General features: G+C 50.1%; 1 protein-coding gene across 8 annotated transcripts in view; it reads left to right on the top strand.

Moving 5' to 3' along the window:
- LOC105489003 (zinc finger CCCH-type containing 12D) overlaps positions 1 to 23,488 on the top strand; it is a 38,742-nt gene extending 15,254 nt beyond the window's left edge. For 5 of the 8 annotated variants that reach the window (XM_011753558.3, XM_071096574.1, XM_024795105.2 and 2 more), the window contains 4 exons: positions 9,463 to 9,602; positions 15,188 to 15,422; positions 19,305 to 19,411; positions 20,524 to 23,488. In XM_011753558.3, coding sequence (XP_011751860.2) covers positions 9,463 to 9,602; positions 15,188 to 15,422; positions 19,305 to 19,411; positions 20,524 to 21,317 — 1,276 coding nt within the window. In that variant the 3' untranslated portion in view covers positions 21,318 to 23,488. Of the gene's footprint in view, positions 1 to 7,819; positions 8,258 to 9,462; positions 9,603 to 15,187; positions 15,423 to 19,304; positions 19,412 to 20,523 lie in introns of those variants that run through there. The other 3 variants (XM_011753566.2, XM_071096576.1, XM_011753562.3) reach the window with 3 other exon arrangements.
- The last annotated feature ends 2,348 nt before the right edge of the window (positions 23,489 to 25,836 follow it).

The following is a 25,836-nucleotide window of genomic DNA, read 5'->3' as shown; positions in this document are numbered from 1 at the left end:
CAAGTGATGATGTGGGAAGAGTGGAAGACAGGGACCTGGTAAACAGACCTATGGTTGCTCCCAGTTTTGCTGGACCTCTTGCTGCACCCTATAAAGGAAACCAAGGGAGGTCAGAGGCATGGGACTGCTAGGCCAGGGCTGCCCAACACAACTCCCCACAGTGAGGGCAAGGCCCACCCCTGCCCTGTCCCCCCAAAGCCACTTGCCACGTGTGGTCATCGAGCACTTCAAATGTGGCCAGTGCAACCAAGGAACTGGCTTCTACATTTTAGTTTTAAAATTAATTTTAATTTAAATGTGAATAGCCAGGTGTGGCAAGTGGCTACAGATTGGACTGTACAGCTCTCCCTTTTCAGCCATCCAGCTGTGTGACCTCAGGTAAGTCACCTGGCTTGAGCCCTATTTACACAATTAGGAGGTTGGACTAAACCTTAAAAGGCCTTTTCATCTCTAACAGGTGAGGATTCAAGGTGGCTATTTTACAAACGCTTGAAATAAATAAATACACTTTATTTTATTTTATTTTTTTCTTCAGACGGAGTCTTGCTGTTTTGCCGGCCTGGAGTGCAGTGGTCCAATCTCGGCTCTCTGCAACCTCTACTTCCTAGGTTCAATCGATTCTCCTGCGTCAGTCTCCTGAGTAGCTGGGATTACAGGTGCCTGCCACCACACCCGGCTAATTTTTGTAGTTTTCTGTTTGTTTGTTTTGAGACAGAGTCTCGCTCTGTCGTCTCGCTCTGTTGCCCAGGCTGGTGTGAAGTGACAAGATCTTGGCTCACTGCAACATCTTACCTCCTGGGTTCAAGCAATTCTCCTGCCTCAGCTTCCCGAGTAGCTAGGACTACAGTCGTGTGCTACCATGCTTGGCTAATTTTTTGTAATTTTAGTAGATACTGGGTTTCACCATGTTGGCCAGGCTGGTCTTGAACACCTGACCTCGTGATCTGCCTGCCTTGGCCTCCCAAAGTGCTGGGATTACAGGTGTGAGCCACTGCACCTGGTCAAATTTTTGTATTTTTTTAGTAGAGACAGGGTTTCACCATGTTGGCCAGGTTGGTCTCGAACTCCTGACCTCAAGTGACCCACCCACCTCAGCCTCCAAAGTGCTGGGATTATAGGTGTGAGCCACCATGCCTGGTCAATACATTTTTCTCAGAAAGGAATTTCTCTTCTTTAGAGGTTCAGAGAGAGTAAGTAACTCGCCTGAGGTCACAGAGCAAGAAGAGCCAGCTCTGGATTCAGTGCTCTCTTCAATGCCTCGTGTTCCCCTGAGACATTACCATTCCTTCTGCTCTCCCCCTGGCCTAGGAAAGGGCCACAGGGTAGGAGACCCTGATCCATAGGCTCTTGACCTGCAGCCAGAGACTGGCAGAGCACAGGCGGGCTCTGGCTGCAGTTGACAAGCCCTGGACTTGTCAGCTGCAGACGGGAGGTGTGAGGCCCCACTCCCTTCACAGGGGCCTTCTGCAGGGCAGGTGCCCAGGATGCCCTCAGGGTGCCACATGTGCCTCAAATAGTAGCTCTCATGGACTAGCAGCCCAAAGACTGGTTTCCGAGTCGGGAGGTGTGAGGCCCCACTCCCTTCACAGGGGCCCTCTGCAGGGCAGGTGCCCAGGATGCCCTCAGGGTGCCACATGTGCCTCAAATAGTAGCTCTCATGGACTAGCAGCCCAAAGACTGGTTTCCGAGTGCAGTCTCCATACCTTTAAGGTAGGGCCGTGTGTATGTTTCTGTGACAAAGAGAGGGACATCAGCTTGGATCATTCAGCTGAATATCTGAGTCCATAGATATCTCGCCTTAAGAATAATGTCCAGCAACTTTTTAAAAAGAAGGTATCTTTCATTGAAAGCATGTTCAAAACGGCATCGTGGCGTGTGGGAAGAGCATGAATTCTCACGAGCCAACAGTTGCAGCATTTTCTTGCCTAGGGTGGGCAGACTCCCAAGTGCCCAGCCTGTTTTACATTCTATAGGCAAATCTAGAAAAGGCGGGATTTGAAGTACAAGCTTGGGGGGAAACCACCTGATAATTTCACATCCTCTTACTGCCCCAGAGTAGGGTTTCATGTAAATGTGTCCTCATTTTGGAGTGCACAGGGCTTTTCGCTTTGGCTGTTGTTTACATTTTTATACTCTCAGGACACTCTGCAGGCTCTGGTTTGTGCTGGAGTAAGGGATCTCCAAGGAAGAGAGAGATCAGGCTTGAAATCATACCTCTCAGTTTTCTTTTTTTTTTTTTTCTTTTTTTTTTCTTTTTGAGACGGAGTCTCATTCTGTCGCCCAGGCTGGAGTGCGGTGGCTGGATCTCAGCTCACTGCAAGCTCCGCCTCCCGGGTTCACGCCATTCTCCTACCTCAGCTTCCGGAGTAGCTGGGACTACAGGCGCCCGCCACCTCGCCCGGCTAGTTTTTTGTATTTTTTAGTAGAGACGGGGTTTCACCGGATTAGCCAGGATGGTCTCGATTTCCTGACCTTGTGATCTGCCCGTCTCGGCCTCCCAAAGTGACGGGATTACAGGCTTGAGCCACTGCGCCCGGCCATCCTCTCAGTTTTCATCATGCCCCTCTCAGTGGGTTCCCAGCAGGCAAGAAAGATAATGGTGGGGTTTATGACAGGGCTGGGGGTCAGACCTGAATCTGTTCTCTCCGACGTTAGCCTTGGGCTCCTTCCTGTCTGCACCCATTTCTTGTAAGCTGAAAGCTCCCAGAGCAGCCCCTGCTTACCCTCTCTTTCCCCTGTCTTGAGCTGAGGAGAGATCTCCTGGTGAGGTCAGGGTGTTTGCAATTGAACCCCCAGTAAGAAACAGAGTTGGCAACAGCAGCTTCCCTTCACATCTCAGACCCCTGAGGAATCATTCCTCCTCTCTTTCCCCCCACCCACAGCCACAACCTTCCTCCACCTGTGACTGCTTTGGGAGCTCCTAGCCTTTGCAGGAACTTCTTGGCAATAGTCAAAGATGCAGTGGTGTACAATTGGATTGTCTAGTTACTGAAACTGGCTGGCACTCTGATTGCAGTTACCCCACGCACAGTTGTCAGGCAGGCAAAATTTGCCTTAGGTGCCAACCCACTTCCTATTTGTACCTTTGGTTATTCAAAACTCCCAGCTCTGGCGGGGTGCAGTGGCTCATGCCTGTAATCCCAGCACTTTGGGAGGCCGAAGTGGGCGGATCAGCTGAGGTCAGGAGTTTGAGACCAGCCTGAACAACATGGAGAAACCTTGTCTCTACTAAAAATACAAAATTAGCTGGGTGTGGTGGTGCATCCCAGCTACTCGGGAGGCTGAGGCAGGAGAATCGCTTGAACCTGGGAGGTAGAGGTTGCGGTGAGCTGAGATTGCGCCATTGCACTCCAGCCTGGGCAACAAGAACAAAACTCCGTCTCAAAAACAAGCAAAAGACAAAAACAAAACTCCCAGCTCCTGTCTCCTTTTCCCAGGACCTGGCTCTTGGCTTGCTGCCTGATGAGCTGGTTCACAGTATTGGTTAACAAAGGCATGAGGTGCCTTCTCTAAGCACGAGCAGTTAAGCTGTGGGTTACTATTGTTCCAAAGGAGCTGCCATCTGGATCCTGGGGTATAGATGGAGTTGGGGGGAATCAGTGGTCTTCAGGAGACTAGGGAAGAAGAGTTTGCAGCCTAAGGGGTCAGGTTTTGAGGGCTGCCCCTAGATCAGAGAGTTGGACACATTGTTTTGCTTCAGTCTCCTCAAGGGTAAAATGGGGACAGGGTAACTTCCTCAACGGCTTGTTGTAATGATTAAATGAGGCAAAACGTGCAAAGTGCCCTGGCAGACAGAACCTTCTACAGATCTTAAAAATGAGCTCCAAGGCCAGGTGCAGTGGCTCATGCCTGTAATCTCAGCACTTTGGGAGGCCAACGTTGGAGGATCACCTGGGGCCAGGAGTTCAAGACCAGCCTGGGCAACATAGCCAGACCTTATCTCTACAACAAATTTCTAAAATTTGCTAGGTATGGCAGTGCGCACCTGTAGTCCCAGCGACTTGGGAGGCTGAGGTGGGAGGATTGCTTGAGCCTGAGAGGTCGAGGCTACAGTAAGCCATGATTGTACCACTGCACTCCAGCCTGGGTAACAGAGCGAGACTCTATTTCTTTAAAAAAAAAAAAAGAGCTCCAAGAAGCAGGGGTGATGTCTCTTTTTAGCACGAATGCAGAGCCTTGTAGTAGATATTCAGGAATTGCGCTGAGTCTGTGAAGGAACGCGCAGATGAGTGGATGCCTTTGGTGTGTGCATTCCTGTCTGTGTGCTGGGGAGTGGGCTCCAAGGGAGACTGACAGCTCTGCCAGGGCCCAGGTTCCCTTCCTCTCTCTCACCACTGAACACTGCCTCCTACACCCACCCAAGGTGTCAGAGATGACTTGTGAATGGTTAAACGCAAATATGTAAGGAGAACTGAAAAGAGACCAACAATTAAGAAACAGCTTTTTTTTTTTTTTTTTTTTTTGACATGGAGTCTCGCTCTGTCACCCAGGCTAGAGTGTAGTGGCTTAATCTCAGCTCACTGAAACTTCTGCCTCCTGGGTTCAAGTGATTTTCCTGCCGCAACTTCCTGAGTAACTGGGATTACAGGCACGCACCACCACGCCTGGCTAATTTTTGTATTTTTAGTAGAGACGGGGTTTCACCATGTTGGTCAGGCTGGTCTTGAACTCCTGACCTTGTGATCCTCCCGTCCCAGCCTCCCAAAGTGCTAGGATTACAGGCATGAGCCATTGCGCCTGGCCAAGAAACAACTTTTAAAATAATTATGGTGGTGCTATTTTCTCTTGAGAATTAACCGAGGGTGGACTTGACTACACTGAAGAGATGCATGTGGCTCGGGGTGACGTCGGGGAGGGTGTCATCAATTGTTCACTTTACTGCTTCAGGGACACAGAAAACGGACCTCGTTTCCTATGACGGGCACGATCTCTTCCCCTCTTTTTCAGGTGGGGGGGGGGTGTACATCTTACATTTGCCAGTGTACCTCAGGTGGGGCCTCCGTTTCTTCTGTCTCCTCGGCGACTCAGGCTCTGTGGTTTCTCTCCACCCCCTCCCGTCTCAGATGGCCTCTGGGGCCTTTGAGACCTGGTATTGGCTGGAAGAGGGGTCTGGGACCCTCACTGGGTTCTGCTGCACAGTGGCTGGGCTGGCCTGGCCTCTAAACAGGGAACATGGAAGTGGCCTTCTGGGAGCCATACTGGCTTAAAGTGCTGTCTGCTCACTGGCACCAGCTTGTCCATCCCCGGACAGTCCACTAGGCCTGGGGGCACGTGAGGGATGGGGTGTTGCTTCAGACTCACCTCTCCAGCTATGTTCCTCCAAGGCAGCCCTACAGAAACCAGGTTTCTCTGACAGGCTTGCAACCTGCCCGGGTTGTGCTGAAAAACAAAGGTTCAGCCTTTGGTTCAGCCTCTTGTTCACACAGTCTCGATGTTTCTCCATCTCCCCCTCCTGTATGGCTGGGCAGGGTAGAGCCGGAGTAGGGGTGCGGGGTGAGGACCTCCTCCTCCTTCCATCTTCCCTCTTTTTCAACTTCTGCTGGCCTGGAAGGTACCAGCGATCTGCTTCCTCTTCTTCTTTTTGTTTTTATTTTTCAGATGGAGTCTCGCTGTCGCCCAGGCTGGAGTGCAGTGGTGCGATCTCAGCTCACTGCGACCTCTGCCTCCCAGGTTCAAGCGATTCTCCTGCCTCAGCCTCCCGAATAGCTGGGACTACATGTGCACACCATCACACCCAGCTAATTTTTTTGTATTTTTAGTAGAGACAGGTTTCACCGTGTTAGCCAGGATAGTCTCGATCTCCTGACTTCGTGATCCTGCCTCCTTGGCCTCCCAAAGTGCTGGGATTACAGGCGTGAGCAACCGCGCTTGGCCTTCCTCTTCCTTTTGACCACAGACATCCCTGTTGATATTTTCTCCTCACTGTACAAGCCTCAGAGTTCAGCCTCAATAGTGAAAGGGATATTTATCTTTTTTTTTTTTTTTTTTTTTTGAGACAGAATCTCACACTGTCACCTATGCTGGAGTGTAGTGACTCAATCTCGGCTCACTGCAACCTCTGCCTCCCGGGCTCACGAGATTCTCCAGCCTCAGCCTCTCCAGTAGCTGGGATTACAAGTGCGCACTGCCACATCCAGCTAATTTTTGTATGTTTAGTAAAGACGAGGTTTCACCATGTTGGCCAGGCTGGTCTTGAACTCCTGACCTCAGGTGATCCACCCACCTCGGCCTCCCAAAGTGCTGGGATTACAGGCATAAGCCACCGCGTCCTTTTTCTTTTATAAACTGTGACTATCCTAATCTCCCCTGAGAAAATAGCAGAAAAGGTCACATATGAGAGAGACCACAGCAATGCGAATTCAAAATGTCATCCTTGTCTGCATATGGGTTGGCTGCCAGGCTTCTCGGGAGAGGGCATGAGTGGCGTGGTGGTCCTTGGCTCTCTAAGAACTTATCCTTGCCTCTCCCTTTACACCTGTTGCCCGAGCTCATTCCTTGTGCTCCAGCCCCACGCCTGTCTTTCTGATCCTTAGACCATGTCAGTCACGCCTGTGTTTGGATCTTTCCAGTCAGCTCTTCCCTTTGCTTCGGCTTCTCTTCTAGCTGCTTCTCAGCTGAGTTTCTTCTTAGCCATTCGTTTATTCAACGGCTTTTAAATTGGGTCGTTACAATTATTAGGCACAATGCTGGGCACTGAGAGTTGGGTGGTGAGCAAGAGGAGCTCATGGTTTAAAGAAGGGAGACCCAGGCGATCCCCTGGATGGGTGCGAATGTTCCCCAGTGCCAGGAAGGAGTGGGAGGGTGCATTGAGAACTCGTGAGACGGATCTGATGGAGTGTAGGGAGTAGCAGATGCTTTCCTGAGGAAGTGAGGATGAAGCTGGGATCTGAAGGTGGAAGAGGAGGCAGAGTGATCTAAATTGAGGCCAGGCTCTGTCTCATCCATGGCTAAGTCCAATTGATTTTGCCTTCTCAATATCTCAAATCTATCCACTTGTCTCCCTCCAGCGAAACCCCACTGACCCCACTGACTGAGTCTGAGGGACATTTTCAGGTTTCACCAGTCACTTGGAGCAGCATTTGGTGGCCCCTTTCCCTCTGCTTTCCTGATGCGCACCCTCTAGTTTTCTTCCTGCTTCTTAGATCCGTCCCTCCTGAGTCCCATGTGATATTGCCCCCCATCTACCTATAACCAGTTGCAAAGTTGCAGAGTTCCTCCAGGTCCAGCCCAGGCCGCTCACTTTCTCTCCAGGTGAGCAGGAAATTCTGTCCATGATGTGGCCTCAGCTATTGCTTACACAGAGATGGCCTACAGCTTTAATCACTCAGGCATCTCCTCTGCACCATAACTGTTTACTTAACATTTCCTCTAAGTGGAAATGTTAACAGCTTGATATGTGTCTAAAACAAAACTCATGATCTTTCCCTCTAACCCTGTTCCCTTCCAGAATTCCTGGTGTCAGTGAATAGCCCACCATCCTGTTACACAAGCCAGAGATCTTGAGTCATCTTTGATGCCTTCTTCTCTATCACTCCCATATCCAATCAGTCATTGAGTTCTGGAGATTTGACTTTCTAAATAAATATCTTTCAAGTTCACCTACTCTTCTCCCTCATCCACCACCACCAGCTTAGTCCAAGTCACCGTCAATTTTTGCTTTGTCGCCCAGGCTGGAGTGCAGTGGCGCGATCTCGGCTCACTACAACCTCCGCCTCCCGGGTTCAAGCAATTCTCCTGCCTCAGCCCCTTGAGTAGCTGGGATTACAGGCACGCGCCACCACGCCCGGCTAATTTTTGTATATTTAGTAGAGACAGGGTTTCACCATGTTGGCCAGGATGTTCTCGATCTCCTGACCTCATGATCCACCCGCTTCCGCCTCACAAAATTCTGGGATTACAGGTGTGAGCCACCACCCCTGGCCTCAGATTGGGCTTTTTGAATCATCACATCACATCACATCACATCACATCACATCACATCACATCACATCACATCACATCATACCACATCACATCACATCACATCACATCACATCACATCACATCACCTACCTCAAATCTTAAAATCCTTCCGTGGCTTTTTAATTCCTCTTAGGAGGAAGAAAGGAATCTTCCATATTGTCTGCAAGGCCCTGCCTGATCTCAAACCACTCTCTCCTTATTGCCTCCACTGAAGTCTTCTGTGGAATTTGAGGGGCATTGGCCTCCTTGCTTGGACTTGGGAAACCCAATAACACATTTACGACCATCTCTCAGGGTGAGAGTGATTCTGTAGATGGCTACTCCTTTCTGTCTTATGTTGATCTTTCTTAGCTTCGGTTAAAGAGAGGGTCTTGTCTGTTAGTCCTCAGAATGTATTCTCCTTGGAGCTGTGTTAGTCAGGATTCTCTGGAGCGAAGAACTAATAGGCTAGATGTATATACGAAGGGGAGTTTATTAAGGAGTACTGACTCACACGATCACAAAGTGAAGTCCCATAACAGGCCATCTGCAAGCTGAGGAGCAAGGAAGCCAGTCCAAGTCCCAAAACTTCAAAAGTAGGGAAGCTGACAGTGCAGCCTTCAGTCTGGCTGAAGGCCCAAGAGCCCCTGGCAGACCACTGGTGTAAGTCCAAGAGTCCAAAAGCTGAAGAACTTGGAGTCTGATGTCGAGCGCAGGAAGCATCCAGCATGGGAGAAAAATGAAGGCCAGAAGACTCAGCAAGTCTGCTCATTCTACTTTCTTCTGCCTGCTTTGTTCTAGCCATGCTGGCAGCTGATTAGATGGTGCCCACCCAGATTGGGGGTGGGTCTGCCTCTCCCAGTTCACTGACTCAAATGTTAATCTCTTTTGGCAACACCCTCCCAGACACACCCAGGAACAATACTTTGCGTTCTTCAATCCAATCGAGTTGACACTCAGTATTAGCTATCACAGAGCCCAAGACCCTCTACATACCTATCACACGCTATGTGGTTCTTGTTAATGGATATTATTTGTGAATGAAAGAATGAACTATCTTTAAAATGTAGATTTTTCCTGTGTGTGTATATGTGTGTGTTTTGTTGTTGTTGTTATTGTTGAGACAGAGTCTCCCTCTGTTGCCCAGGCTGGAGTGCTGTGGTGGGATTGCGGCTCACTGAATCCTCCACCTTTCAGGTTCAAGTGATTCTCCTGCCCCAGCCTCCAGAGTAGCTGGGATTGCAGGTGCCACCACTACACCTGGTTAATTTTTGTATTTCTTGTAGAGATGGGGTTTCACCATTTTGGCCAGGCTGTTCTCAAACTCCTGTCCTCAAATGATCTGCCCACCTCGGCCTCCCAAAGTGTTGGGATTACAGGCGTGAGCCACTGCTCCTGGCCTAATATGTAGATTTTCCTGGTTCTCTCTTGATTATGAGACTGTGATCCAGGATATTCACAGGGAATCACTCTTAAGAACACTTGCAGTGTCTCTACAGATTTCTTGTTTTCCCATTGTAGCCATGGAAATAAAGAAACCTTCTCTTGCCGGGGAATCAAGCTGGCTGTGGACTGGTTCAGGGACAGAGGACACACCTACATCAAAGTTTTTGTTCCATCCTGGAGGAAGGACCCACCAAGAGCTGACACCCCTATCAAAGGTATGCTGGAGCAGATGTATGCCCAAGAGGTACTAGACACGTTTCCTTGGTGCACTTCTAACATCAATAGTCAAATATCTACTTAGTTGTTTGTTTAATGATGTTTGTCTTCCTCACTGTGCTATAAGCTCCATGAAGGCACTGATTATGACTGTTCAATGCCATAGCCCCATCACCTAGCACCGAGCACCTAGCGTTAACACCTGGTATTCAATAAGTAGTTCAAAATTAGGTGTTCATTAAGCAGTTGTTGAGTAGATGAATGAACAAATTACTCTTTTGGTGTGTTAAGTTATCAAAATAATTGTGCCTGACACCTTTTAATACCTGAAGAGACACTGGATCTGTATTCCACTCCTAATAGTTTATAGGATTTGAAAGAGACATTTATTTGGTCAGGTAATATTTATTTACTGAATACCTCATCTAATCTCTTTATTTAAAAAGAAGAAGAAAACTGAGACCCAGGGAATTCTTCTTCTTATTTTTTGAGACCGAATCTTTCCCTGTCGCCAAACTGGAGTACAGTGGCACGATCTCGGCTCACTGCAACCTCCTCCTCCCAGGTTCAAGTGATTCTCCTGCCTCAGCCTTCTGAGTAGCTGGGATTACAGGCACGTGCCACCACACCCAACTAATTTTTATATTTTTAGTAGAGATAGGATTTCACCATGTTGGCCAGGATTTTCTCAATCTCTTGACTTCGTGATCTGCCCTCCTCAAAATCCCAAAGTGCTGGGATTACAGGCAAGAGTCACCTCACCCAGCCTCTTCATTTTTAATTCTTCAATCAGCTAGGAATATTTTAAGCTACAAATATTAGAATACTGCGGTTTTATTATTTATTTATTTATTTTTGAGATGGAGTCTCACTATGGCTCATTGCAGACTTGCTCTCCCCTGGCTCAGGAGATCCTCCTACCTTAGCCTTTTCAGTAGCTGGGACTATAGGTGCCCATCACCACACCCAGCTGGTTCCTTTCTTCCTTCCCTCCCTCCTTCCTTCCTCCCTCCCTCCCTCCCTCCCTACCTCCCTCCCTCCCTCCCTCCCTTCTTTCTTTCTTTCTTTCTTTCTTTCTTTCTTTCTTTCTTTCTTTCTTTCTTTCTTTCTTTCTTTCTTTCTTTCTTTCTCTCTCTTTCTTTCTCTCTCTCTCTCTCTCTTTCTTTCTTTCTTTTTTTCTTTCTCTCTCTCTCTCTCTCTCTCTCTTTCTTTCTTTCTTCCTTTCTTTCAACATGGAGTTTCACTCTTGTCACCCAGGCCAAAGTACAATGGCACGATCTTGGCTCACTGCAACCTCTGCCTCTCAGGTTCAAGCGATTCTCCTGCTTCAGCCTCCCAGGTAGCTGGGACTATAGGCACGCACCACCACACCCAGCTAATTTTTGTATTTTTATTAGAGATGGGGTTTCACCATGTTGGCTGGTCTTGAACTCCTGACCTCAGGTGATCCACCCTCCTCTGCCTCCCAAAGTGCTAGGATTACACGTGTGAGCCACCACACCCGGCCCTAGCTAGTTTTTGTCTTTTGTAGAGACAGGGTTTTGCCATGTTGCTCAGGCTGGTCTTTAACTTCTGGGCCCAAGCAATCCCTCCGCCTCAGTCTCCTAAAGCGCTAGAATTACAAGCATGAGCCACTAGGCACGGTGAGAACACTGTGGTTTAAACAAACAGGGTCTTGTTTGTTGTTTGGCTTCTTAAACAGGTTGAGTATCCCTTATCTGAAATACTTGGGACCAGAAGTGTTTTGAATTCCTGAATATTTTCATTATGCTTACTGGTTCAGCATTCCTAATCCAAAAATCCCAAATCCCAAATGCTCCAGTGACTATTTCCTTTGAACATCATGTTGGTCAGATTTTTGGATTAGGGATGCTCACGTGTGAGAAGAGATCAGATGCAAAGCTCTTTATTATGATGATCAAGTGTTATATACTGTATATAATTGTACACGCTAGACTTTTGCACAACTGGCAGCAAAGTAGAGTGTTTCCACCAGCATCACCTTAGACACATGAGTCACGTGTCACACTACAAGGTCAGGATGGCTATGATGATAGGAATTTTTCAACTCTGTTATAGTCTTATGGTACCACTGTCACACACATGGCCTGAAACATTGTTATGCAGCACATGACTGTGTATCTGTGCAATTGCCATGGGTTTTCTCTCCTAGTATGATAACTTCTCCCTGAATGGCAGTGCGGACCATTTGTGTTGACTGGCAGTTTTCACTTTAGTATACCTGGCATGGAGTAGGCAGGCAGGCAGGCAGCCTGGCACCTCTGCCCACCACTTTTTCCAATGGCAGGATGATGATGGTTTTATGGTTTTATTCTAGGAGGTCAACAGCAACAATGGGAGGCTTCCTCCTTCCTGGTTGTATCTTCACTTTGTTTATCGGGATGGGGATGGGAAATGAGTGGAGGTCCATGCTCCTGGGAGCAGCTGCCAGGGAGTAGCTCAGCTCACCTGTTAGTCATCCTGACTTTACCAACGTCCACTCCATCTCCACCACTGGGAGTGCTCCAAGACTGCAGGGAAATGGCTCCCACCTCCACTCCAGCCTTCTGCACACATTCTGGGCTGTGGTTCCCTTCATGCCCCAATCAATAAGATCCTCGCTGCTTTCTGTCTTCCTAAAATATGTCAAAATCCGGGGTTTGCTGCTGCCCCCAAACCTACTTTTAACATGATTACAGCTCTCCTCCACCTTTCATTACATTGGAACTATGAGAAGGAGGAAATATAAATACTTGTGTTCAGTTCCCTGTCATGAACTGGTTGTCCTGAATTATTCTTTATGGTTTGAATATGAAGAATGGTGAATTTCAACAGTAGTGTAATACTTAAATATAATGTAGGAAAAAGTAGAGAAATTCCTTTGGGGTAGGGAAGGAATTTTTAAATAAGCCACAACGAATGCAAACTTATAAGGAAAGATGAATAAATTTCACTATTTATTATGTATGATGTAATAAATGTAATACATACATGTATGTCAGGTATAATTTGACTACACCTAGCTAATTTCCTTTTTATTTTTACTTTTTATAGAGACAAGGTTTCACTATGCTGCCCAGGCTGGTCTTGAACTCCTGAGCTCAAGGGATCTTTCTGCCTCAGCTTCCCAAAGTGTTGAGATTACCCATGTGAACCACTGCACTCAGATGACTGCACTTTTAAGTTGCTAGGTGATTCTGACACTGCTGGCTTGAACCACAGCGGGAGAAACACCCAAAGAGGCCCACACAACCTATTAATGAAACAGCGAACAGGGAGAACAGTGGGAACTGAGGCGGCACTGCAGGCGCAGTCCTATGCCCCGAGCACCCACTCCCTACCGCCCTCTCAACCTATTAATGAATAAAAGCTTTTATTCATTAATAGATACCACAAAAACAAAAAAGTGAAAAGATAAGCCTCAAACTGGGGTGAGAGTGTGGGGGTGGGTTATACATCACACATTACTGATGAAGGATTACTGCCTAGGTCTAGAGAGAACTTCTTCAAATCAATGAGAAAAGACAATGAATCAACAGAAAGATGGGCTAAAGCATGAATAAGCTGTTTACAGAAAAGGAAACATATATGGCCATATAAACATACAAACGTATGAAAAGATACTCAATCTCATTAGCAACCAGAGAAATGCAAAATAAAACCACAGTAGGAGGCCATTTTGTGCCCACCAGATTGGCAAAAATTCAAAAGCCTGAAAATGCCAAGTGTCGGCAAGGTTGTCTTATGTGCTGTGTTGGGTATGTAACTTGGCATCACCACTCTGGAAAACAATTTGGCATTACCTTGTAAAGTGCCTTCCATACCGCTAATCCATATTCACCCTTGGAGATATACCCTGAAGAGGCTCTTGCTTCTTCTGTGCCAGGGACTTAGATGCAAGACTAACAGTGATGAACATATGACATAACCAAACCTCACAAACACAATGATGAACAAAAAAGACAAGCTGCTTAAGTATAGGTATAGTATGATTCCATTTGTGTCAAGACTAATGTGTAATCACACTGAAAATAGTCCTCAGCGGGGCATGGTGACTTACCCCTGTAATCCCAGCAATTTGGGAGGTTGAGGTGGGTGGATGCTTGAGTCTAGAAGTTTGAGACCAGCTTGGGCAACATGGTGAAACCCTATCTTTACAAAAAATACAAAAATTAGCTGAGCGTGGTGGTGCATGCCTGCAGTCCTAGCTACACGGGAGGCTGAGGTAAGAGGATCACCTGAGCCTGGAGGGTAGAAGCAGCAGCTGAGGTAAGAGGATCACCTGAGCCTGGAGGGTAGAAGCAGCCATGATCGTGCTACTGCACTCCAGCCTGGATGACACAGTGAGATCTTGTCAAAAAAAATAAAGAAAAAAAAGAAAGAAAATGATTCTCATAATCTGCATTTTTAAAACTAAAAACAAGGAAATTATAAACACGGCGTTCTAAAACTAGGGTTATCCTAAGGGCTTAAGGGGAATGGAGAGGATTGCAGACTGAGGGGACAAAGGGGACTTCCAAACATGAGCCACCACCTGTTTCTCAAAGGAGATGCTGGATATGTGGTGTCTTTATTTTTGTTCTTTGTACCATAGCTGCATTATGCACCTTTTAAAAATCAGCCAACAGTGTCATATGGGAAAGGACTTAAACTTGAGGGACCTGAGTAATTATTACGTGTCAAATGGATTTTTTTTTTTCCTGCATGTCTCCAAAGGCAAAATTCAGATCAAACATTTGGCCCTCCTGGGATGCAGATTTTAACCTCTGATAAAAAAGGCCTTGTAATGTTTGTACCATCTGGTGTATGTTTATCTCTCGAGTAGTTTTTGCAAGAACTCGCACTCCCTTGAGCTCAGTCCACTTACAGACACTCTGAGACCAGAAGAGGAGGCGTTGCTATCTTCATTTTATAAATATAAAACCGGACGGACATTAAACGGGGGTGAAGTACCCAGGAACTGGAGCCCAGCCCAGACTCCAGGCTGGATTCCTAGTCCTGGACGCTTTCTATGATGTTCTTGTCAGAGATGGGGTGCTCCATCCCGAAGGTGTCCCAGGCAGGTTCCTGTATGGTGGGAGAAGATGGACCTCTGACTCCCAGCTAGGGGCCCATGCAGGGCTTTTCAGGTGGAGGCAAGGCTCCCCATCATGCTGAAGGCATCACCAAGGTCCCGGTTAATACAGGAATGTCTTTCTCCAGGAGGCCTCTGTGCCTGCTACCGTAGGGGCATTGTGGCATGGATCCCTCAAAAGGACAAAGGCTGTGGCTGAGTGCTTCCTTCTAAAGTGACTCTCCCTTGCAGAGTACGGCTTTCTGGACTCCTGTCATGACGTGGGCAGGACGGAAGCCACACGCCCGCTTTACCTGGGGCTTCAGGCAAATTCAGTGAAATGGGGTGAAAGGAGCGAACGCTATGGAGGGAAAAACTGAAAAAATTTTCCCCCGCTCCCCTCAAAACCTCCCTGGCCCTCATTTGACCGGCCCGGGAAGCGGGTGGGGAGGCGGGTGGCCTCGCGTTGGGGGTGGTCCTCAGGGGCGGTGCCCTTGGGCCCTCACCCGCATCTCCATCGCCCGCCCCCAGAGCAGCACGTGCTGGCGGAGCTGGAGCGGCAGGCGGTGCTGGTGTACACGCCATCCCGCAAGGTGCACGGCAAGCGCCTGGTCTGCTACGACGACCGCTACATCGTGAAGGTGGCCTACGAGCAGGACGGCGTCATCGTCTCCAACGACAACTACCGGGACCTGCAGAGCGAGAACCCCGAGTGGAAGTGGTTCATCGAGCAGAGGCTGCTCATGTTCTCCTTTGTCAACGACCGGTACGGCCGGCTGGGGTCCTGACACCCGGGCGGGCGGGGGTTCGGGGGCGGGGCAGTGGCCACGCCCACCTCCAGGTGGCGGAGCTTGGGGTCACCCGGTCACTCAGCCCCGCAGACAGAGCTCTCCCAGGTCCGCATTCTCGGCGGGCTGCTTTGCTCTGACCTTGCTGTTCCCAGGGCCACATCTGACACACTACAGAGAAGCCCAAGATGTGGGCCAAGCATGCAAGCATGCGCTTAGGGCACCACTAACTTAAAAAAAACAGAATTGCGTACTTCAGATTATTGAAAGAGTCATCATGGAAAAGATCTATACTTTGTTGTATTGCCTTTCACTTATTTCAGGTTTTTGTCTTATTTTATTTTATTTTTTGAGATGGAGTCTTGCTCTGTCACCCAGGCTAGAGTGGCTCAATCTTGGCTCACTGCAAATTCTGCCTCTGGCGTTCAAGCGATTCTCCTGCCTCAGCCTCCTGAGTATCTGGAATTACAGGCACGCACCACCATGCCTGGCTAATTTTTTGTATTTTTAGTAGAGATAGGGTTTCACCGTGTTAGCCAGATAGTCTCCATCTCCTGACCTCGTGATCTGTCCACCTTGGCTTCCCCAAGTGCTGGGATTACAGGCGTGAGCCACTGCTTTTTATTTTTTTATTTTTTTATTTTTTTTAACAAAAGTTTTGAATTACATATGGGAGTGGGCAACAGATTTTTTTTTTTTTTTTTTTTTTTTTTTTGACAGGGCTTTGACTCTGTTGCCCAGGTTGCAGTGCAGTGGCATGATCACAGCTCACTGCAGCCTTGAACGCCTGGGCTCAAGGGATCCTCCTGCCTCAGCCTCCCAAAGTGTTGAGATTTTAGGTGTGAGCCACTGAGACCCGCCCAGAATCTTTTGTTTTGGGCTGTAAAGATCTCCCCTTGCCTGGCCCTGACTGTCTCCGTACCTCTGGGTTGAAATGTTCAGGAGAACCTGGCTGGTTCATGTAGCCCTGAAATAGGACCCTTGGGTCAGTTCATCCCAGACCAACTGGCTATGGCTGGAGGCGGAGAGGGACACCAGGGCCACAGGCACAAACCGCTTAGCAGGTGGTGAGGGCAACACTGGCAAGGTGGATGGGGGTCTGGAGACCACAGCAGTGTGTGACAGAGCACAGCCAGCTGGCCTGTTGCTCCCATTTCCATTTCTGTTCCAGGCAGTGTTAGCTTAGCTCTCATTCTGGGCTCTTGATTGACTTTTTGGAATGTGGTTTGAGACAAACTCCTCAGTTCTGTGAGGGCAGGGACTGTATCTGTCTCACGTGTGGTGTCTCCAGCATGCCTGACCCACAGGCGTGCAGTAACTAGTTGTAAAGGAATGACCGAGTGAATGGCCGTGGCCCGGGGAAGGGTCGATGGGGAGAGAGGTCTGGGCTCAGGCTGTTTGCACACAACTGAGCAGCTCCTGACTCTGGACCCAGGGACACAGTGTGATGTTTGAGAAAGGGCTGGGGCAGGTGAGGTTTCCATCTGAGGCCCTGCCGCTTACTGGCTGGGAGTCAAGGGGGAACCACTCAGCCTCTCTGAGCTGAATGTTCTTTAGCTTGAAAAGGGATTAATAGTGTCACCTCTGAGATCATTGTGAGGACTAGAGACAATTGTGCCCCAGAAGTGGTAGCAGCTATTCCCAGGACATGGTGCCCCAAGGGGTACTGTGGTCCCCATGGCCAATTGCTCCTGCAGCCATGGAGGTGGAGGGCTAGAGGCATGGCAGCAGCGCCCTGCAGGAGCCCCCATTGTCATTTCCAGCTGCAAAAGGCCGGTGGCTCTCACTGTCCATCTGTGGCCTGGAGGAATCTGGCTAGTCTGGGCCTATGAAATCCTCACTGAGCTCTCAGGGACACGGCCATCTCTGGCCTGACGACAGCCTGGGGCCGGGGCCAAGTCCTTTTGACGCACTGGCCTTTGTTAAGGGCCTGCCAGGAGGCAGGCCACAGGGCCCTCTTGGCACAGCTTCTGCTCCTGGGAGAGCAGGAGAGGAAGTCTTTGGGAACTTTTAATAACCACAGTGGGCGGTTCCCCAGATTCTTGGTCAAGGCCCAATTCTGAGAAGCCGGCTGTGCAGCTGGGAGCTGCTCTGTGGAGGCCACACAGGGCCGGGGATCACCCAGCTCTCTGCAGAGTGGGACTTCAGCATGACTCTGGACTCTTAGGGGGACAGCAACCCATAAAAGCATCTCCTCCTTGATTTAGAATCCCAAACTCTCTACAGAACCTTTGTATGACCTGGAAGTGGCCTTGGGAACAAAAGTATTTATATAGAAAGTGGAACCTCACTTAGCAAGGGGCGTTTTCCTTCTGAGGAATTGGGTTTTCCCTGTTGAACTCTGAGCATGCATTCCCTTCCTCATTAGGGCTCCATGCCAGGGAGAAGAGAAGGGCAGGTCGGGGGCAGGGCAGCCTGGAAACTGCGACCAGATCCTGTGCCCCCAGGGTGTGCAGAGGAGGTTAAGTCTGTGAGGTGGCTGTATGTGCAGGCAGCATTTGGGGTCCACTTCCTCACTGATTCAAACTCCCTGTTCCTATTGAACCTCTTCACCTGCAGGTTCACAGCCCAGAGCTGTGTCACACAGCTCTGTTTCAAGGGGTGAAACACAGGAGAAATGGGACGTAAGCCTCAAGGAGCTCATACAACTCTGAAACCTTCTGAAACTGTTGTTTGTTTGTTTGTTTGTTTAGAGACAGAGTCTAGCTCTCTTGCCCAGGCTGGACTCCGGGGCTCCAGGGATCCTCCCTCTTCAGCTTCTCTAGTAGCTGGAACTACAGGCGTATGACACCACTCTTGGCTTTTCTGGAAGTGTTTGTTAACCTCATAGAGGTTTCTAACCTTTTGTTGAGGACAGTGGGAAGCCAGAGGAGCCCTTAGAGCAATTATACTTTCATTTTCCTGGATAAAAATCACCTGGGAAGTTCTTTTTTGTTTTGGAGATGGAGTCTCACTCTGTCGTCCCGGCTGGAGTGCAGTAGTGTGTTCTCGGCTCATTGCAACCTCTGCCTCCTGGGTTCAAGCAATTCTCCTGCCTCAGCCTCCTGAGTAGCTGGGAATACAGGCACCTGCTGCCACGCCCAGCTAATTTTTTTGGTATTTTTTAGTAGAGATGAGGTTTCACTGTGTTGCCCAGGCTGGTTTTGAACTCCTGAGCTCAGGCAATTTGCCCGCCTCGGCCTTCCAAAGGGGAAGTTCTTAAAAGCAGATTCCTGAACAACTTCAGATTCTGATGAGTCAGGTCTTGTGTGAAGCTCGGAGGCTGCAAATTTTTTTTTTTTTTTTTTTTTTTTTTTTTTGCCAGGATCTCACTCTGTCACCCAGGCTGGCGTGCAGTGGCACAATCACGAATCGCTGCAGCCTCCATCTCCCAGGCTCAGTCATCCTCCCACCTCAGCCTCCCGAGTAGCTGGGACTAAAGACATTCACCACCACACCCGGCTAATTTTCTTTTCTTTTTTTTTTTTTTTTTTACTTTTTGTAGAGACAAGGTTTCACCATGCTGCCCAGGCTGGTCTTGAACTCCTGAGCTCAAGGGATCTTTCTGCCTCAGCTTCCCAAAGTGTTGAGATTACCCATGTGAACCACTGCACTCAGATGACTGCACTTTTAAGCTGCTAGGTGATTCTGACACTGCTGGCTTGAACCACAGCGGGAGAAACACCCAAAGAAGCCCAGACCTGTGCTGTGTGCTCTGCATGGGGTTCAGTGTGAAGGGAAGCTTTTGCTTTAAGATGCTGTGACATCCTGCTGGGTTATGCTTCCTGGTGCTCTCGGGGAACTTGGGCCTGCTTCTTTTGTACAGGTGCTGGTGGCAAATCCCAGGTGGTCTTGCAGTTGCGCCTGTGCTTGTTTTCCAGGTTCATGCCTCCTGATGACCCCCTGGGCCGCCACGGACCTTCCCTGAGCAACTTCCTGAGCAGGAAGCCGAAGCCCCCAGAGCCATCCTGGCAGCATTGTCCCTATGGTGGGTAGTGCCCAGTGCTTCGCGGGCCCTGTTCAGGGCCTTATGTGGGGGCAGTACAGGAGCACAGTCAAAAAGCACTGGCCTGGTGCTCAGCAGCCTGGGCTCTTGCCCAAATTCTGCCCTCCAGCTATGCCACCCTGGAGAGTGAACTTTCCTGACAGGGTTATTGCAGAACTGACATCCTGGCTGGTGATTTCATGGGAGCCAGGGTCCCATGCCACGGTCGGATGCAGCGATCATGCACACAGCAACGCTATGTCTGAGAAGCCAGGAGGCTGGACACAAACCCAGCTGCGGGTCTCAGTCCCTTCACCTGGCCCCCGGCAGCTTCTGTCCTCACCCTACCCCACCCCCCCACCTTATGGATTTTGGTCACTGCTATCCATGAAGAGTTAAGAATTTTATCCTAGCACCCAGGGGGATGCCAGCCTTCTAGTCAGCTCTTTCACTGACTTGCTTCACCAAGTTATTTGATGTCTCCAAGTTCAGTAAAGGCTTGGGTGACAGTCAATCAATTCTTGTTAGAATTAGGTGACTATGCATACATTCAAGCTGACTCCTTCCCCCTTTCACTCTCAGAAGCCCTGGGTCTGGATGGTAACACTTGATCTTTTGTTCACGACTCTGTTAGAACAGCATGCAGGGTGAAGGCAAGCGTTAAACACAGCGAACAGGGAGAATGGTAGGAACTGAGGCAGCACTGCAGGGGCAGTTCTATGCCCCGAGCGCCCACTCCCTACCGCCCACTCCCTAAGCCTGGCCTTATCCACAGGGTTCCTGGGGAAGTGGAGGCTGAAAGTCTTTGAATCCAGAGATTTGGTCTTAGTCCCTGGTCAAAGGGACCTGGGACCGACACTCCTCTGCATACCCTGGGATGAGTGTGCCCAGCCTACCGCGCCTCCTGGGCACTTCTCCCCACCTCGGTCTCGAGCCCAGATCCTGAGGCGTTTCCAGAGCGCTAAGTCTTCCGAGTCCGCGGCGGCCTGGGGGCCTGCTTGGCGGACTCTCCACGGAGAGGCGGGCGGGCTGGCACTCCCCGGATGCGCCAGGCAGCACCGCCCCTCCGCGCCCCCGGCCTCACGCCTCGCCCTCTCTGCCCCCGCCCCTTTCAGGCAAGAAATGCACCTATGGCATCAAGTGCAAGTTCTACCACCCGGAGAGGCCGCACCACGCGCAGCTGGCGGTGGCCGACGAGCTCCGCGCCAAGACAGGGGCCCGGCCTGGCGCGGGCGCCGAGGAGCAGCTGCCACCGAGAGCCCCGGGCGGCCCCGCAGGAGCCCGGGCGGCACCCCGGGAGCCAGTTGCGCACAGCCTTCCGCTGGCGCGGGGGTCCCCAGACCTGGTCGCCCTGCAGGGGAGCTTCTCTCGGCTGGCCTTCAGCGACGACCCGGGGCCCCTCGGGCCGCCTCCCCCGGGCCACGCCTGTGGCCTCACGCCCCGACTGGGAGGGCCCGACTGGGTTTCCGCGGGCTGCCAGGTGCCAGGCCCGCTCAGCCTCCCTAGCCCGGAGAGCCAGTTCTCCCCAGGCGACCTCCCGCCTCCGCCCGGCCTGCAGCTCCAGCCGCGGGGCGAACACCTCCCTAGGGACCTGCACGGCGACTTGCTTTCCTCGCGCAGGCTGCCCGACGACCCGTGGGCCCGTCTACCCCGCTCCGACCGCTTCCCTGGGCCCTCCGCCTGGGCGGAGCCGGCCTGGGGCGACGGCGCCACTGGGGGACTTTCAGGGTACGCGGCCGAGGACGAGGGGGAGGCTCGCGCCCGGGCTCGCATCGCGCTCTACAGCGTCTTCCCGCGCGACCAGGTGGACCGTGTGATGGCCGCGTTCCCGGCGCTCTCCGACCTCGCCAGGCTCATCCTCCTGGTGCAGAGATCCCAGAGCGCTGGGGCGCCGCTGGGCAAGCCCTAAGGGACCACCACGCCCTTGCAGGGAATGGCCCAGCCTCGCCTTGGGTCTTGGACGGGTGGACCTATGGTTGCCAGCCTGGACCTGAGTGGGCCCACCGTGGCGCCCCCTTTTCTTTAAAGATGGTTAGGGAAGCCTGCTTCCTCCTCCTCAGCAGGGTTGTGGGGGCTTGGTGGCACTTGGTGATACTCACTGAGGCTGGGGCCTGCTGCGGGGAGGCCCACCTACTTCCGTGGAGGGAATGATTTTCCATGTGCACGGAGACTGCAGGTCCAAGCTGCAGTAGAATCCACAAGTGGGTCACAAAATCAATTTAGTGGGTCACCACCACAAACAGCGGACTGGGACAGGTCAGAGCGCACCCTGTGCAATCAGGCTGAGTCTGAACTCTTGTTGCCTAGCCTGTGTCCCTACCCTCTTGGCAACCGTGTAACTAACCTCAATGTGGGTTGTAGTCAGAAGTTTAAAAAAGACTGTGAATGGTCTTGAATTTCATTACATCAGATAATGTTTGAAATATGTAGTCAGGTGGCCAGGGGAGGTTTGCTATGTGGAATTTTTCATGTTGGCTATTGCTAACCCCACCTGCAAGGGGAGCCCAGCCTCCAGGTGTGGGCTCTGCTGTGCTCTGAATTGTGTGGCTGTGCCATGCTGGGGACGAGTGGCAGGAGCGCTTTGTCCCAGGGCCGCCTCTGGGACCTTCACCCCCCTTCACACACATACCCCACACCACACAAATGTACACACACACATATATGCAGCCTCACACATGTACATACTCACACACACCACACAGACACATACCGTTTGGCTCAGGGTTAAGTATCTTCAATTTTTTTTTTTTTTTTTTTTTTTTTTTAGCCACCCATCATGGCAGTTTCCAGAATAGGCCTTCTACCATACCAGCTGAGCCGCCTTCTTTTACTTCTTCTTCTTCTTTCTTCTGTGTGTGTGTGTGTGTTTTTTTTTTTGTAATAAGACAGAGTCTCGGCCCGGAATGGTGGCTCACGCCTGTAATGCCAGCACTTTGGGAGGCTGAGGCAGGCAGATCACTTGAGGTAAGGAGTTTGAGACCAACCTGGCCAACATGGTGAAGCCCTGTCTCTACTAAGAATACAAAAAATTAGCCAGGCATTGTGGCACACACCTGTAGTCCCAGCTACTCAGGAGGCTGAGGCAGGAGAATCGCTTGAACCCAGGAGGTGGAGGTTGCAGTGAGTTGAGATCATGCCACTGCACTCCAGCCTGGGTGGCAGAGCGGGACTCCATCTTAAAAAAAAAAAAAAGACAGAGTCTCACTCTGTCACTCTGTCTGGAGTATAGTGGTGTGATCATAGCTCACTGAAGATTCAAACTCCTGGACTCAAGCGATCCTCCTGCCTCAGCCTCCTGAGTAACTGGGACTGTAAGCACGAGAGCCACACTTCACAGTTAAACTGGGACTGGGTGAGTCAGGACTTTTGCTCTGAAATCTACAGGTGGGTCAGCAGAAAGCTGACATGCGCTCAGTCAGAGTTTATTGCCATCCTCCTGGTGCCGTTTCTTTCAGCCAGCTACTGCTCTGGGTTTGAAGAGAAAGGGCCTACCCATTTGCAATGGCTAAGAAGTGAGATGGTGCTGCCAGAGTGCCGACCCCCGAATCCTCAGGGGACCCTGGCCTCTCCTGGCAGCATCCACCCATTCTGGTTACCTTGCCAGCCCTCCAGGCTATGGTTTATTTGTTCATTAGAGGGCTTGGTAGCTTGGCAGTTTGGGGAAAGCAGGAGGTACTTCCCAGGAGAAGACCAGCCCTCAACCCCACAAACTTCCTGCAGCCTGCTGGTTCAGAGGGATCTCTTGACAGTTTACTACCAGATTTCATGAGAGGTTGGCAGGCCTGGGGGGCACCTCAGGGAGAGTGCGTTCCCAGCCCTTTCATTCATGGTAAATGACACCCCTGTGGCATACAGTGATGTTAGGTTTTTCTTTGAGACTCCTTTGATCTTTTAAAACCAGATTCTTAGCATGGATTGAGACAGACCTGTTCCTCATCCCCTTTTTCCAAAGAGGACGGTGCACCCACAGTTTTACTGTATCATATTGGGATCTCAGTCCTGAAGATGGCCCACTCTTTGTAAATAAGTTGGATTTTCCTCATGATGTGTGTGGGTTTTTTTTTTGGCGGGGGAGAGGCAGGGTTCCACTCTGTCATCTGCCACCCAGGCTGGAGTGCAGTAGTGCAGTCAGGGCTCACTGCAGATTTGACTTCCCAGGCTTAAGCAGTCCTTGTGCCTCAGCCTCCTGAGTAGCTGGGACTACAGTTGCGCCACCACGTCCAGCTAATATTTTCTGTTTTTTGTAGAGACTCAAAATGTTGGGATTACAGGCATGAGCCACTGCACTGGGCCTTTATTTTTATTTTTAACCTTTTGACAAGACACGCTTTCTATTAGAGCTACTTTTTGTCCACTGGTTCGGTTTCCTGATGTAGAATCGATGTGTTGCTGATTTTTCAGTTAAAATGTTTAAACTGCTTCCTTTGAGAACAAGTTTGAGTTTTAGTAAGCTGTAAAGCTATTTTATTTGGTTCACTGTGAATAAGACAAGTACAAAAAAGAAAAAAAAGTGAAAACACAGCACATTTCAAGTGTAATCCCCTTTGGAATTTTTCCGAAGTCTTAGTATATGTCTTTGTGACACAAAAACTTAGATGGGACAGGTAAATGAAATGTTCCCAGTTGCATAGCTGTTACTGTGCTTCAAAAATAAATCATTTTTACCACACCTGGATTCTTTATTGTCAAATTGTCTATTAGTTTCTCCTGCTGACTTTCCCCCAGATTGGTCTGTTCTGTTAAAAATTGTGGGTGTAGACTGGGCCCAATGGCTCATGTCTGTAATTCCAGCACTTTGGCGGGCTTCATGAGGTCAGGAGTTCGAGACCAGCCTGGTCACCATGGTGAGACCCTGTCTCTACTAAAAATACAAAAATTAGCTGGGCGTGGTGGGGCATGCCTGTAATCCCAGCTACTCGGGAGGCTGAAACAGGAGAATCACTTGAACCCAGGAGGCGGAGGTTGCAGTGAACTGAGATTGTGCCACTGCACTCCAGCCTGGATGACAGAGCGAGACTGTCTCAAAAAAAAAAGTGGGTGTGAAGAAGACTGAGGTTGTGGCCGGTCTCAGCAGCTGCAGTTCCGTGTTGCTCCACCTGGGGGGATGTGAGGGGCTCAAATCCACCTTTTCCAGGAGAAGCAGTAAGGCCATGGCAAGGACCTCCCTTTGCTGGATGTGCAGCAGGCAGTTCCCAAGGACACAGGCTGCTTGCCCATTTCCTAGACTTCTAAAATCCTCGTTACAGAACTATGAAGTTGACTCATAGAAGTCGCTCTTCTTGTTTAAACCTGCAGCAGAGCTCTCCTCGACTGATCAAACCAGAGGCCGTTGCCGTCCTGGGTTTGCCTTGGGGCAGCCTTTCCAGAGGCCTCTGGAAGGGGGTTTGGGGCAGAACTGCAGAATGTCGGGGGTTGAGGGGTGGAAGCAAGACAAGCCACTCTAATTGGCATTCTTCCAAATAAAATGGATCCAGCTTTGGTTTGACATGGAGCTCAGCTGAGGAGCCATGCCCCAGCTGTGGCTGGCATGGACACAGCTCAGATGAGGCCACAGAGGCTGTGGGCTTCTGGGGGAAAAAGTCCACCTATGGGGTGTGGTGGGGAGAAGACCATAGAAGTCAGGGATGGGGGCGGGGAGGCATTAAGGTAAAGAAGACACAAGATAGGGTGATCGGGAGAGGAGTTCTAGAAACTGGAGCAATTCCTTGGAATCACAGATCCTACCAAGAGGGATGTCACAGAGCCGGGACCAGTGGCATAATCTGTGGGACTCTAAGCAAAATCAAACTGCAAGGTTCCCTATTCAAAAATGTATAACAATTTCAAGATGTTGGCAGAGCATGAAACCAAACACGGGTTCCTTCTAAGCATAGGGCCCTGTGCGACAGCACAGGTCACATACCCAGGAATCTAGCCCTGCATGGAGTTACCTAAAAGACAAGAAAGAGAACATTCTCAGTGCTGAGAGTGTGTTCAGAACAAAACATTGACTGAAAGAAGTCAGAGGCCAAGATGCATGTGCTTCACTGCTAGAAAAGGCCATGGCATTGGAGCACGTGCTGGTCCCCCAGCCTCTACCTGAGGGTTTGCTCACTGCAGCCACCTGAGGACTAAGTGGGGCTCCCTTGGCTTTCCCTGGAAGGGGAGAAGTCAAGGGGCTTGGGTAAATCACACTCTGGGTTGTCCACTTCCAAATGAGTGAGAGATGTCTGTCGGGGTAGCTCTAGAATTATACTAGTTTGTATTAGCCAAGGTTCTTGGCTACAAGTGTGGTTCACAAAACCAAATGGCAGGAGGCCAGGGGTAGAAGGCAGCTGTGGAGTTGACTGGAATTAGGACCTCAAAACCCTGTCAAGACTCTTGTCTGTTTCTTTCTGCACCTGTTACCTTCTGTTTATTCTCTCCTTCCAAGGTTTTTCCTGCACATT

This window comes from Macaca nemestrina, chromosome 5 (assembly GCF_043159975.1).
Source record: "Macaca nemestrina isolate mMacNem1 chromosome 5, mMacNem.hap1, whole genome shotgun sequence".
Taxonomy (NCBI): domain Eukaryota; kingdom Metazoa; phylum Chordata; class Mammalia; order Primates; family Cercopithecidae; genus Macaca; species Macaca nemestrina.
Note: the sequence above shows the minus strand (reverse complement) of the source record. Positions and strands in the feature narration are given on the sequence as shown.